This window comes from Numenius arquata, chromosome 24, assembly GCF_964106895.1.
Source record: "Numenius arquata chromosome 24, bNumArq3.hap1.1, whole genome shotgun sequence".
Lineage (NCBI taxonomy): Eukaryota > Metazoa > Chordata > Aves > Charadriiformes > Scolopacidae > Numenius > Numenius arquata.
The window spans coordinates 7,156,086-7,168,616 of record NC_133599.1 but is presented as its reverse complement, the minus strand read 5'-3'; the positions used below and the strand labels follow the sequence as shown (position 1 = coordinate 7,168,616).

The 12,531-nt window shown below is 54.7% G+C and overlaps 1 protein-coding gene across 1 annotated transcript; it reads right to left on the bottom strand.

Moving 5' to 3' along the window:
- Nucleotides 1-3,421: 3,421 nt before the first annotated feature.
- On the bottom strand, nucleotides 3,422-11,927 carry PTPN7 (protein tyrosine phosphatase non-receptor type 7). The gene is made up of 9 exons (XM_074163376.1): nucleotides 11,797-11,927; nucleotides 11,174-11,357; nucleotides 10,632-10,716; nucleotides 9,863-9,939; nucleotides 6,758-6,895; nucleotides 5,793-5,903; nucleotides 5,022-5,179; nucleotides 4,068-4,181; nucleotides 3,422-3,515 (listed from the first exon to the last, which is right to left on the bottom strand). The coding sequence occupies exons 1-9, from the start codon at nucleotides 11,925-11,927 to the stop codon at nucleotides 3,422-3,424; spliced, it is 1,092 nt and encodes a 363-aa protein (XP_074019477.1).
- Between the last annotated feature and the right edge of the window lie 604 nt (nucleotides 11,928-12,531).

Genomic DNA, 12,531 nt, shown 5'->3' with positions numbered 1-12,531 from the left:
GGGGGACATGAGATTTTGGAGTGATTCCTTTCCTTTGCCTGCTGGGCACCCCATGGTCCTTATGGGCAGGGTGAAGCAGTTTCCCAGGACACAGGTATAAGCCTGACACAGCCAGATCAGGTCAAACACCAGGTGAGCCTCGGGATGGGGTTTTGCAATAATGCAAGCAATAGACCAGCACAGCCCTAGGGAGGACTTGGGAAATAAATACAGGGAGGATGGAGAGATACTCAGATAGTGCAGTGGTAATGGCCTGATGAGTTTCATGAATAGATAGAGCTGGTAGAAATCAAGATTGAAAGACAGGTGTCTGGTTTGAAGTAAAACAGAACCAACTTTCTGTTTAGCAATTTTACATTTTAGCTAGGCCTCCTCTAACTTTCTGAAATTAACGGCATATTGTGGAGAAAACTGCTCGTTCAGGAACGGTGTGCAGAGAGGCCCTTGCTTATACTTATTGCTATAACAACCAAGGGCAGCCAATTTCGTTATTTGCCCCCTTAGAGGGTCGGAAACAGAAAAGCGTAGAGGGGTCACATCGGTGGGGAGGAGGGGACAGGAGATGTGACCCAAACCTGACCAACTGGGGTATTCCATCCCATCTGCCCCATGCTCAGTATAAAAGCTGAGAGATCAAAGGGTCAACTCTCTTTCTTCAATGGCCAACGTCCGAAGAGGACTCTGTTCATCTGCCTTTGATCCTGATCCATGTGTTCCTGACTCCAGAGCTGGAACCCAGTTCCCATCCATCGCTGACTCCAGTCTGGGACTTCCCCAGTGCCTGCCGGTGACATCATCCTGGAAGCTTGATATGGTTTTGTATATATTGTATCTATTTCATTATTTTCTTCTTTTTGATTTTAATATTAAATTTCTTCATTAAAGTAGTTTAGTTCATTCTAAACTTCTAAATCTCTATCTCTTCCTCTCCTCTCTTTTAGGGGGAGGGGAGGGGAAGGGCCATCCATCAGTCTGGTTTTGGTAAATTTGGCTGAAACCACAACAACAGGAAAACTGCTGAACTGATTGTAATCTGCATCAGACAACTGAACTGCAAGACTCCCAGCACCCAAAGGGAGATCTGAAAGGGGGTGACAACACTCCCTACCCAGCCACCAGTCCCAGCACTGCTCCTTGAGTGTCTTGTGAGACCCTCAATGCAGCTCCTGCTGCAAGTCTGCCCTAAGAGCTCTCCTCTTGAGCTGAAAGAATAAGAAAAATGGTGCATGTCCAGGAAGTGTGGGGAAAGACTATGCCTTGGAGCATCTAACAGGGTCTTCAAGTTCCCCTGCCTGATGGCAATGTGGGGAGGAAAGACTTGGAAAACAGGATGCTGTGGGTCAGCTGAATAAGCCTGTCTCAGAAGAGCTGAAAACTTCCATTGGTGCCTTCAGAGACACCATCAAAAGCAACATTAACAGAGAAGGCAAAGTCTTGAGCCAAGCTTTGACCTTCAAGGGGCTTGTGGAGGCTCTGTGGTCTCTTCAAGAGCTCAGGCACCAGGCAGGAGCCCTGCAGAGACCAAGATCCCCCAGCAGTGCCTGGCTGGGCAGGCTCAGTGGCACAAGAAAGGGTTGACCTGGCAGCTGGTACAGGGAGATTGCACGGGCAATCCAGACATGGCAGGTTGAAGGACATTATTTCAAATCTGGGGGATTTCCTGCTGCAGAACCATGGAGTGGTTTTGTTCCTGGTGCTGTGGGAGGGGGCTGTGCTAGCAGAGGGTCTCCCACTGTCTGTCACTCTTCCATACACTCTCTGAGACATTTCTCCAGAAGGATTTTCTCCTTGGAGTGAGCAGATGCTTCAACATGGCTTTATTGTGCTGTTGGAAGTGCCCTGGCAAGTATTCTATCTGTAGAGTCTGAAAACACATTGAAAAACACTAATAAGGACTACTAGAGCTCAGTAATACATGAAAATTTCCGTAATATTGGGTATTTTCACACAGTGGGACATACCTCGTCTGCCACTGGGTTTGCTTCTTATGGCCAGTGAGATTAGGGAGAAGATGCCGACTTCGGCTCACTACCTGTCCCTGGACAAGGCTGCTTCACTTGTTCATTTACAGCTTCTATAGAGCGTAAATGGAGAGGGGCAGGAGAGGAGCAAGGAGAGGAGCAGTGAGGATGGGATACTGGGTGGGGGACAATGACACAGGACTGAGGACCCCCGGCTTCCTGGACTGACGACAAGTCAGGAGAACTGCAGAGTTAAGGATGAAACTTCTCTTTTTATTCCATCATTTCTCCTCCCAAGAGAGCCACAGAGCCTGAATAACAGGCACTAGGGCAAAACCATTGGCAGCCATTCAACTGCATTTTGGGGAACCTCAGAGAGGTGGAGGGGGGTCCACGCACACAGCCTTGATCTGGGGGATGCTCCAGGAGACGAGGCAAGCTCAGACTCTCTCAGCAAGAGGATTGACCCTTTTTTTCCCTGGATCTCACCCACCAAGTGGGCCACCTCAGGGCTTTGGGGGGCAGTCAGGCACAGGCGGCCCCCAGCTCTTTATCAGTCCTCACTGCCCAACAGCCTGTGCAACACCCACCAGCTGAAGGCCAGCTTTGTATAGCTTTAAAATATTTTACAGAATATTTCCTTCTCCATGCTTTGTGCCAAAATGTTTCTCTCTCGTCTTCCTTTTTTCCCCTGAATTTATCAGTGAAAAAATAGTCTAACAAAATCCAAAATTTACCTTGTTCTGATTTCAGAAAAAATCCAAGAATGCAAAACCCCCACCATCACGTAACAAAAGGGAATACAGAGCATGCAAAACTGCAGCCGCACTTAGGAATCTCCCCTACTTTAAGGCCGTTGAGAAGGTGTTGGCCAAAGTTGGAGAGGAAAACAAAGCCACATACCAAAGGCAATCAACTGTGCACTTATTGTGCTAAATCATCAAGGTGTATCTTTAGCAAGGAAAGCATCTTGGCACGTGTCAGGAGCAAGCCCAGCCCTGCATGCAGCACAGCCTCTGCCCACAGATGATATGAAATCAGGAGAGGGGCTCTGTTTATTTGCAGGGTAATTGTACCAGCTTCGCGTCTAACGGGCTAAACGTTTCTCTGCAGCTATAAGGCAAACTGTGCTCCCAGCTCCAGTTCTTCCGCACAGCTTGCTTTTCTGGTTGAGGATATAATGTTGCACATTTCAAAAGCCAAAGCTTCTTTCCAGGGGTGAAATCTGCCTTGAGCCAGCAGCAACAGCCACCTCGAGCACCCACCTGTGAACCCACCAAACCCTGCTCATCCCCAGGGTCGCAAGGCTGTAATCCCCGTGGGTTTGCTCAGCTGTGCTCATCCTGGGATACTTGTGCTGCTGCTCTGTGGCCTGGCAGCAGCAGGAGGGTTTGTGGTGGAGGTGTCCCCGCAGTTGGCGCAGGAGAGGTCGGAGCGGGGAGACTGGCGGGAGCCCTGCGCTAGTGGTCTCCTGCCTCCAGCAGCTGGGAGGCGTAGAGAGCTAGTGTGTGATGGAGGAACTGGTACTGCTCGCTTGTCTGGATCATCCCGCCTCTGCAAGGGAAAGGCAAGTCCTGCTGACACCTCGCCAAAGCCCACGGCCCCATCCCCGACTCCCTGCTCCTGGGGCACAAATATTCCTGCTTCACCCAGCACATCCAGGTACATCTGAAATAGGCACCAGACCTGCCTAAAATGTATTTGGGTGCAGAAGCATTTCTTGGCTGTTCAAAATGCAGATTAGCAACTGATTTGCCTCTAATTTTTACCAGTACTTCTCCTTGAAAAGTGGCAAAATTGAATGTTTCTGAATTTAGTGGCTGAGCTGGAAGAAGCAGACCCGCTGCCAGGTTCAAAGCCGCTCTCCTCTCCCTCACATCCACAGGTCCCCAAAGCTACAATAGACCTGACAGCAAAACCAGCCCGGCACTGGGCAATCGTTTGCTGTCACCACATCTGTATCTTTCAGCAACCCTTCTGGTTTTCCATCAAAAATTGTCCCCATGCCCCCTCGTGTTGCCCATCCCCACGTCCCTCCCACATCCCTCCTCCCCAGCTTGGCAGCCAGCAGGACCTTCTGAGGAGCAACCTGCTCTGAGCACCCACCTGTCTATGCGGAGGCGGCACACAATTCCCAAGATATCCACCTCCCCCTTGTTCTTCAGCTGCTGACAACCCATCCTGGTGGCGATAAAGCAGCCCGTCCGGCCAATCCCTGCGCTGCGGGACAGAGACAGCCGTGCTGAGCACCAACAACATCCACTGCCTGGGCCTTAATCTGTCTGAGCTGCACATACCCCTGGATTGGTTTGTTGCCATTTCTTCCTAGAGGGATGCTGGGGTCCTGGTCCCAGACCAACTGGGGACCAACTTTCTCAGGCAGGGACCAAAAGATGGGGGCTGGCGTCATTCTGCCATGGCAAGGGGGTCTTGCCATGTTGGCACAGCCCAGATGAGGTGGCTCTGGAAGCACCAATCCAGTCTGTCCCCATCCCTGCACGGTGCAGGGGTCTCTGCACCCCCCTCCCAGCTCTAACCCCAGGCACCCAGCGGTTTGCCCTGGGGTGGGCCAGCCTGTGGCATCATATGCCACGTGTTTTGCATAGGGACGACTCGGCTCTCTGCTCCACTGTCCCTAAATTCACTTAGCAGTGAGAGAAAATACACAGAGGCCACCTCCTCCAGGAGGACTGCCCCGAAAAAGTGTCATAGCTGAGCCACGGGCCATGCTCAGTGGCAGAGAAAGCAGGAGCCTGAGCTGTGGGTCTGGTGGCTGGGTCTCAACCCTGCAGAGTTCTCCTGCTCCCACCTTGACATCTGCAGACCCAGGTGCAAAGCAGATTTCTTTTCGGGCCAGTATGTACCATGCTAATGCCACCATCCAGATGCCAGGACAGGATTTGCTGTTTGAATACCTCTGCTATGGGGACACTGTGCCTTGGGACTTCTGCACCACAGCGCAACCGACTCATAAGCTGGTGGGATTTTCCCCTCCAGCATTTGCAGGCTGACCCCAAGGTGAAGGACACACAGGGGCTCGGGTGAGGGGAAACCTCTTACCTGCAGTGCACAATGATGGGCCCTGGGCTGGCTGCAGCCTGCAGAGTCTCTTCCACCTTGGCCACCAAGTGCAGCAGGGGCTTGGCTGACTCGGGCGTCTGCTGGTCCGGCCAGGAAGGGAAGAGGATGTGTTTGACCTGGCGACATTCACCTTCAAACTTTTCCAGCACAGAAGAAAGAGAAATCAGGATGTGGGAGCACAGATTCGCTGGACTGGGCCAAATGAAGGCATGAAGTCCAGCTCAAGCAGAGGCCAGGCAGCCTGCGACCATCTCGTCTGCTCTCCTCCCAAACTACTCTTTGGGCCTCTGCCAAACACCCAGGAGAGATTCCAGGGACACTGGGAAATGTCCCATCCCAGAAGATAGGAACAGAGTGTCCCAATACTGATCCCACAGTCCAGGCAAAGCCAGCAAGATCCTTTTGGCTAGTGTCAGCCCAGGGTGACTACAGAGAGCCCATGGGGCAGAGTCCAATGGCACAGTGCAAACAGCAAAGGGCTAATAAAGAAGCTGGGGGGTCCCCAGCTGACCCCCTCACCTCTCCCCTCCAGGGCTGGGTCCTGCTCCCTCTCAGCCTTCTTGGGCAGGCAGGAGCTCTGCAGACTCCTCCTCTGGCAGGGGGTTCATAAGACCCAGCTCTCCAAGCCATGAGCCCTCTGCTCTCCTGTCACACAATGTTGCCGTCTCACTAGAGAACCGGGGGTGTTGGGGGCACTGCCAGGCCCTGCTGGGCTCCCCCGCTCGACCCCAGGATGGAGCTCAAACCCACCTGGATGGAGAGATCCCGGAGCACGTACTCCACGCACTCGCTCACACCCTGCACGCAGATGGTGAAGGGGCCATAGGTGCCCTCCTTCTCGGGCCAGTAGTGGACACATTTCTGAAAGAACAAGGCAGGGTTTGTGGCTGTGCAGGTGCTCAAGGCACGCACTGGATGTTTGAGCTATGCTTTGCTCAGTGCTCTTGGGAAGGGGCATCACCTGGGGAGGTGTGGGGGAGTGGGGAAACTGGATGTGGAGTGACAGAGAACACAGGCTACAGATGGGATAGATCCCTCTCCCTATGTCTGCTCCCCCTGCACCCTTTTCCATATGGCTTTCAGACCCCGGGGTGCGCAGCAATCCCCAGCCCCACAGGAGCTGTGCCTGGGCCAGTCCATGCCCTGCCAGACCCAGGAGGTCCCAGCCTGGCTGGTGGAGGGCCCAGGGATGCTGCACCAGATGGGGAGAGAAGGGAGGAAGGACATGGCCAGGAAGGACAGGGTGATTTCCCAAGCCAGTGCTCTTTGGATGTAGAGCCAGGGATGCCAAGTGAGGCACAGGGCAGCTGCCACGCAGGGCACAGCACTGCCAGCTCCTGTCCCAGCCTGGATCCACCAGCTGAGAGCTCCCAGCCCAGGAGGAGAGCTGCTCAGCGCTGGAGAGACACTGCAGACCGCTGCCTCTGCTCCCTCTCCCAGGAGTTGCCTTAATCTCTTTATCCTATTATCCAGCTGGCAAAGCGTGCCCAGAGCATGAGAGGCCACGTGAGAAGGAGAGGCTTTCCTAGATGGGGCCAAGACTGCAGCCCTGGGGCTCTCCTTCTCTGAGTGTGATCTGTCAGGGTCCCCTCTGAGAGCAAAGCAGAGAAAGGAAGCGGGTGCTCAGACCCCACGTTTATCTCGCATAACTCTGCTGTTATTACTCCCCTCCACCCTTTGCTGGGTGTGCTGGCCCTGGGGAGGGACAACGGTACCTCTTTGCCCTCCTGGAGCTTGGTTATCATGACGATGAGAGGCGCCTCCTCCTGCCACACCATCTCCCAGAAGTCGGTCACGGTGTTCAGCATGGGTCCCTGGGTGGCAATGTACTCCCGGGGCCGCCCCGCGTAGCCCTGCCAAGCACATGGTCACAGGTGGCGCTGGAGGACACCCTGATGTGTGAGGAGAGCCTGTCTCCGGGCCACCCCAAGTTTCATGGTGCTTGTCTTCTGCTACAGGTGAGAGGCTGAGCCACACAGGCTGTTTAGAACCACAGAATCACAGAATAGTTCGGGTTGGAAGGGACCTTAAAAGGTCATCTAGTCCAAACCCCCTGCCATAAGCAGGGACATCTTCAACTAGATCAGGTTGCTCAGAGCCCTGTCCAACCTGACCTTGAATGTTTCCAGGGATGGACATAGTCTACCTCTCTGGGCGACCTGTTCAACTATTTCCTACTAGCCCTGTCCTCAAAATGCTTTTATAGACCTGATCAGGAACTACCAGACATCGTCCCCATCCTCCTGGTCCCACAAGCCAGGAGCAAGCCTATGCAGCAAGCCATGTGTACCCAAGCTCCTTGCAGGCATCCCCAGTTTATTGATGTGACAACAGCCAGCATGAGGGGGCATTGGCAAGCCAGAGCTCACGTACAGAGGGCACTTCTCACCAGAGGCATTTCCCCAAAGACAATCAGAAGTCATCGAGTCCTGCTCTGGCTGGGAGCTGGGATGGTCCCAGCTGGGTCCCAGCAGTCCTCCCTCCCTGCCAAGCTCGGGAGGGGACGTGGCAGCACCCAGCAGTGGGAAGGTTGGGTCTGAGGACACCTGGAGGGGTGGTCAGCACAGGCCCCTGCCCTGCCCTTGCTCCAGGTTCTGTTTCACAACTCTAAGCATCCTCTGCCTCTATGGTCACTTCCTCCCCCAGTATAAAATTGCCAAAGAAATAGAAAACCTTGGAGAAGTTCTGAGTCCTGTGCAGCTCCTGCTCCACACCTTGGCCTCATGGGCAGCGCTGCTGGCCCAGCAGAGGGGAGAGCGTGCCGTGGCAGCAGGCAGGAGCTGGAGGGCAGCACAGGCAGAGGGGTGGGAAAGCCTTCTCCCAGGGTCAGTAATATGTTACTCCAGCTCCCAGCTGGAGATGCAATTTGGCGATACAGCAAGGAGTCACGGATTCAGCTGAGGATGCCCTGGGGATGCTGGGGGAGGCACCCACAGTACCCGCAACATTTGGCAAAGTGAGCACACAGCACTCTGGGCAGAGCTTTATGGCTTCGTCAAAAAAGATCTCAGTTAAAAATGCATCCAGACCCCTGTGATTTAATTCAGGTCTTTCCAGCAATCCTGTTAACAGCTTTGGTCCCACAAGAAAATGCACTGGCCCAGCCAATGGGCAGGACCATTTTCAGGAACATTTTGTATACCCCTTTTCTCATGCCTCAAAATTATTATCTTTTTCCTAGGAAACATGATTTTCCGTTCAGAAGGAGATTTGCAGTAAGACCTGGAGGTGTCAACACTGGGAATTTACTCCCACCTGCTCCTTGTGCTCAAAAACATTTCATGGGATATGGTCTGCAGGAAAAACATTCAGTCCCAGGTGTGGGCTGATGTGATCAAACACCTGCAGAGCTCTTCCAGACTCACTGTGCCTTCCAAGTATGCCAGAGGCAGGCTGGGTGGCTAATTTGCCAATATGGCCATAAATTCCTGCACCATGGCACCCTTGGAGAGGTAAGTAGAAGGAAGGGGTCAGGAAATACCAGCTCCACACAGGGACATGTAGACACTTGTGTGCTCAGGTGTGTGCACATATATGTGCATGTGTGTGTGAGACAGGGATGGGCAGTGTTTGTACACTTTCATTAGCACTTGTGGGAGACAGAGAAGATGCCACGTGCTCATGTACACCCTGATGTGTGTGGACAGGGTGATGGTGTCACCCAATGAGAAGCTGCATGGTGCCAGGCTGCTTCAGGAAGACTACTCTAAAAGTAGTCCTCTGCTGCCTGTGTTCAGACCCTCATTGGGACCAGCCAGTCTCCCCAGCAGTTTTAGGCATGGTGCTCCTGTGTCCAAAGTCAGACTTTGACCCTCACCGCAGGATGCTGGCAGCTCACACTGCTGCTGTCTTGTTGGATCATGCCTATGAGCACCATCGGAAAAGAAATGCTAATAAATGCCCTCCAGCTCCAACCTGCACCCTCAAACCACCTTCCAGAGGTCTCTCCATCCTACCAGAGGGCAATTTTGTGGGCTACTTTTCTGAGTCCCACAGTCCCACGCTCTCCTCGCTGCCACGCACCCAGAGTGTCTGTGGACCCACCTCTGCTTCCCAGCACCCCTGGCCTGTCCCAAGGGGAAGGATGCTGAAATGAGCTGAATTTCTCAGAAAGAAGCCTACCAGCCAGGCAAAGCTGGTATCTGGCTGACACAAGAGCCTGATTTAGGATGACGTATGGTTCAGCACAAGTATGACTGCAGCCTGGAAGGGGTCATTTGCAGAGGAGAATGATTATCATAAATCAGGCTGCCTGAAGTAACACCCTTGGGTCTGGGGATTTCTCAGTCTGTGGAAACGGACTCTACCAGGTGTCAAAGATAAACCATATGCATCCCTTCATTAGCTTTCTTCTTTGGAAATTGCAACAAACCCCCTGAGTGGAGAGGAAACTCCTGGATTGCGTTGAAGAGCACCAGGCTGCGATGCTCTGTTGACACGGCTAGCATCCTGTGGCCTTGCCAGACAACGGGCTAGCATGAGGAAGAGATGGAGAAACCACTGCGAGGGAGCCTGTATGGGTGTTCAACTCCCCCAAGCAGCGGGAGCTGAGAGCAGCCACCTCATGAGACTTTCCCATGAAAAGGACAGTGTGTCTGCCCTGCACAGGTGGAGCCACATCTCTGCAGCTCAGAAAGGGATGGCAAGTTTAGACTGCTACCCCTGGGCAGGCACAGGACAGCGGGTGACCGTCAGTGCCCTGGAATGCAGGTCCCAGCATGGCACCTACAGCACTGAGGAGTTTGCAGCCCAGTGCCCTGTGAGCTGTGGGCTGCAGAACAAGGGAGACCACCCGCTCTCCAACCAGGCAGGACACCCACCGTGATGTAGTTGGCGTTTATGTAGCTGTCTTCCTCCTGGTTCCCTGCTCTCCTGAGACAGACCCGGCTCTCAGGGTCTGAAAGACATAACAGCCATTACCCCAGGGACAGACTTTCAGAGCCTGACCCTGCCTATCGTCCCCACCTCAGCTCCAGTGGCTGGAGACTGAGTCCTCCCAGCTCCATGCCATGCTTAGAGCTGTTTGTGTCCTCCCCCAGGCTCTGTCTTGGCCCACTTCATCCTCACTACTATGGCAGGATACAGCCAACCATGCCCAAACCTGCCTGTACCGCAGCGGCCATGGGGGCGAACTCACCCACCAGGCAATGACTGCCCAGGGCCTTCCCACAGTGCCTGACTGGAGCCCAAACGACTCCTCCTACAATGTTCTCAGCCTTTCCACCCTCAGCAACATGCCCCTGGGACATGTAAGACCCACATGGTGGCAAGGAGCAACCCAGGCTGAGCTGTCACACGCTGCGTACCCTGGGAATACACCCAAGGAGTAGCTCCCCATAACACCCAATAACACAGTGTGCAGCCCCTGCAATACAGCCCCCAGCTCCTGCAACACAGGAGGGGAGCAGGAACAAGTATAACAGGAACACCCAGAGCACGCAGGAGTGCCCACCCTGCTGGCAGTCACCCCTCTCCCACACACAAACGCCCACGCACACCCATACACACACACACACACACACACCCCCCTCCTTTCCTTGCACGTGGCACCTGAGCAAATGCGAGGCAAAGGGATGCAGTGGCACATACTGGGGAGGATGGTTTTGTATCTGTCCTTGGAGGCACGTCCAGGGATCTCCAGCTCCTCTGAACTGACAAAGTTGGGTGGGATTTTCTGCAGGAGGAGAGAACAACTGTGAGGCAAACCTCATTGCTGCTGCTTGTGTCCCCTCGCCATGGCAGAGCTGGTCCCCCAGGCAATGCGAGGCTGACCCAGGGACCAAGCAGCATCACCAGAGATGTCAGCTCCTGGCATGAGCCCTGTCTTTACCCCAGATGTGGTGGGACACCTTCCGGACAGGCCACGGTGGGAGAAGAGCTTGGCATGGGAGGGCAGGGGTAGGCTTTCCAGGGACACAAGGAGGACTTGTGTGCACCAGGGAGCGGGCAGCCAGCAGACACCCAGGGCTCCCCTCACCCCTGTTTGCCCACATCACCTTCCCTGCCACCAGCACTGTGGAGCACGGCTGGGCTCGGAGCCTCCCTCAGAGATGTCCACCCCTGCCAGTCCCCCCACCGCCAGCCCCTGCCATTCCTCATGTGAGAAGGGAGAGAGGAGGGGAACATCACACCGAAAACTCGTCCTGGAGCTGTGTCAGGCTCTGGGCGCGTTGTTGGAGCTCCTCTCTCCTCAGCACGTGGCTGGACGTCCTCAGGAACTTCAGCGTGATGTCCCGAGGCGTACAGACAGGCTGGATGGGCTCCACGCTCCCCAGCGAGCTCATGTCCAGCATCAGTGACACATTGGAGCCCCTCCTGCAAGGCAAAGGGGTCCCTGCCTGACCCTCTGCCATCTCAGGACAGCAGGGCAGCCCGTCCCACCACATCATCCATTAAAATCACCCCACACCGAGCAAAAGCCAGGCACAGAATAACATAGGATGAAAAAAGGGGCAGGTAGATACATCAGAAGACTGGGTGGGTTGAGGAACAAGGAACTAACAGATCATTTGGCCTTTTTGCTGGAAAGCCCCCAAAGGATTTGGCCCAGGCTGGGCTGGGGAGGGACGGTCAGGGCTGCCTCCATGCTCAGACCTGGCATCTGCAAAAGTCAACAGGCAGCAGGCTGACAGGGCTGGGCTGGGGGAAGGAATTTTGTGGGAGCCCAAGGCCTGGGGATGAGCATTGCCTTGGGTACCCATCATCTGGACTGAGGTGGGCAGTGCAGGGTTGGGGCTGCAGGCACCACACTCACCTCTCCTGAAGACGCACATGCTTCTTGGCAGAGGGACTGGGCTTGTCTGTCTTGTCCATGTCTGCCCTGGCTGCCTGGGCTGTCAGGCTGCCGTTATGAACTCTGGAGCACACCAAGCAGGCCTGTACCATGCTGTGGCAGGCACGAAGCCCTCGTCCTGAAGCACGGGGAGTGGGCACAGGGGGACCTCAGCTCCTGGGGAATCAAGGAGCCATTGGAGGAGAAGCAGCTGGAAAAGACAAGGCAGATCTGAGAGGCTGGGTCTCTACCATCTAGGCAGATGGTCCCTAAGCAAGGAACAGTTTTTGGTTCCTCAGCTGCCCTGGAACCAGGATTCCCAGCCCGCCATCCAGGCAGGTGGCATAGGGAGAAATCCCAGCAGGTTCACCCTCCGGGATGCCCGCAGCACTGCGGCCCATACAGGCACCCACTGGTGACACTGGGCATGGCATCAATGACCATCTGCTTGCATGGAGTGCAGTCTGGTTTGGGGGAGCCCAAGGTCTCTCCATCTCCATGGGAAGCACACACTGCCATGCGTTTCTAGCCCTTTCCCGGCATGCCTGCTTCAGCCTGAGGACACGGTGGGGAGGAGGGAGAGTTGGGACCCGCACAAGCACAGCAGCATTGGGCTGTAGGCGCCACAAGGAGCCTGGCAAGCTCCTGCTCTTGGGAGACATGGGGCCAAGCACCCTCAACAACCTCGTCGCTCTGGAGAGGGAGAGTTGAGCCTGG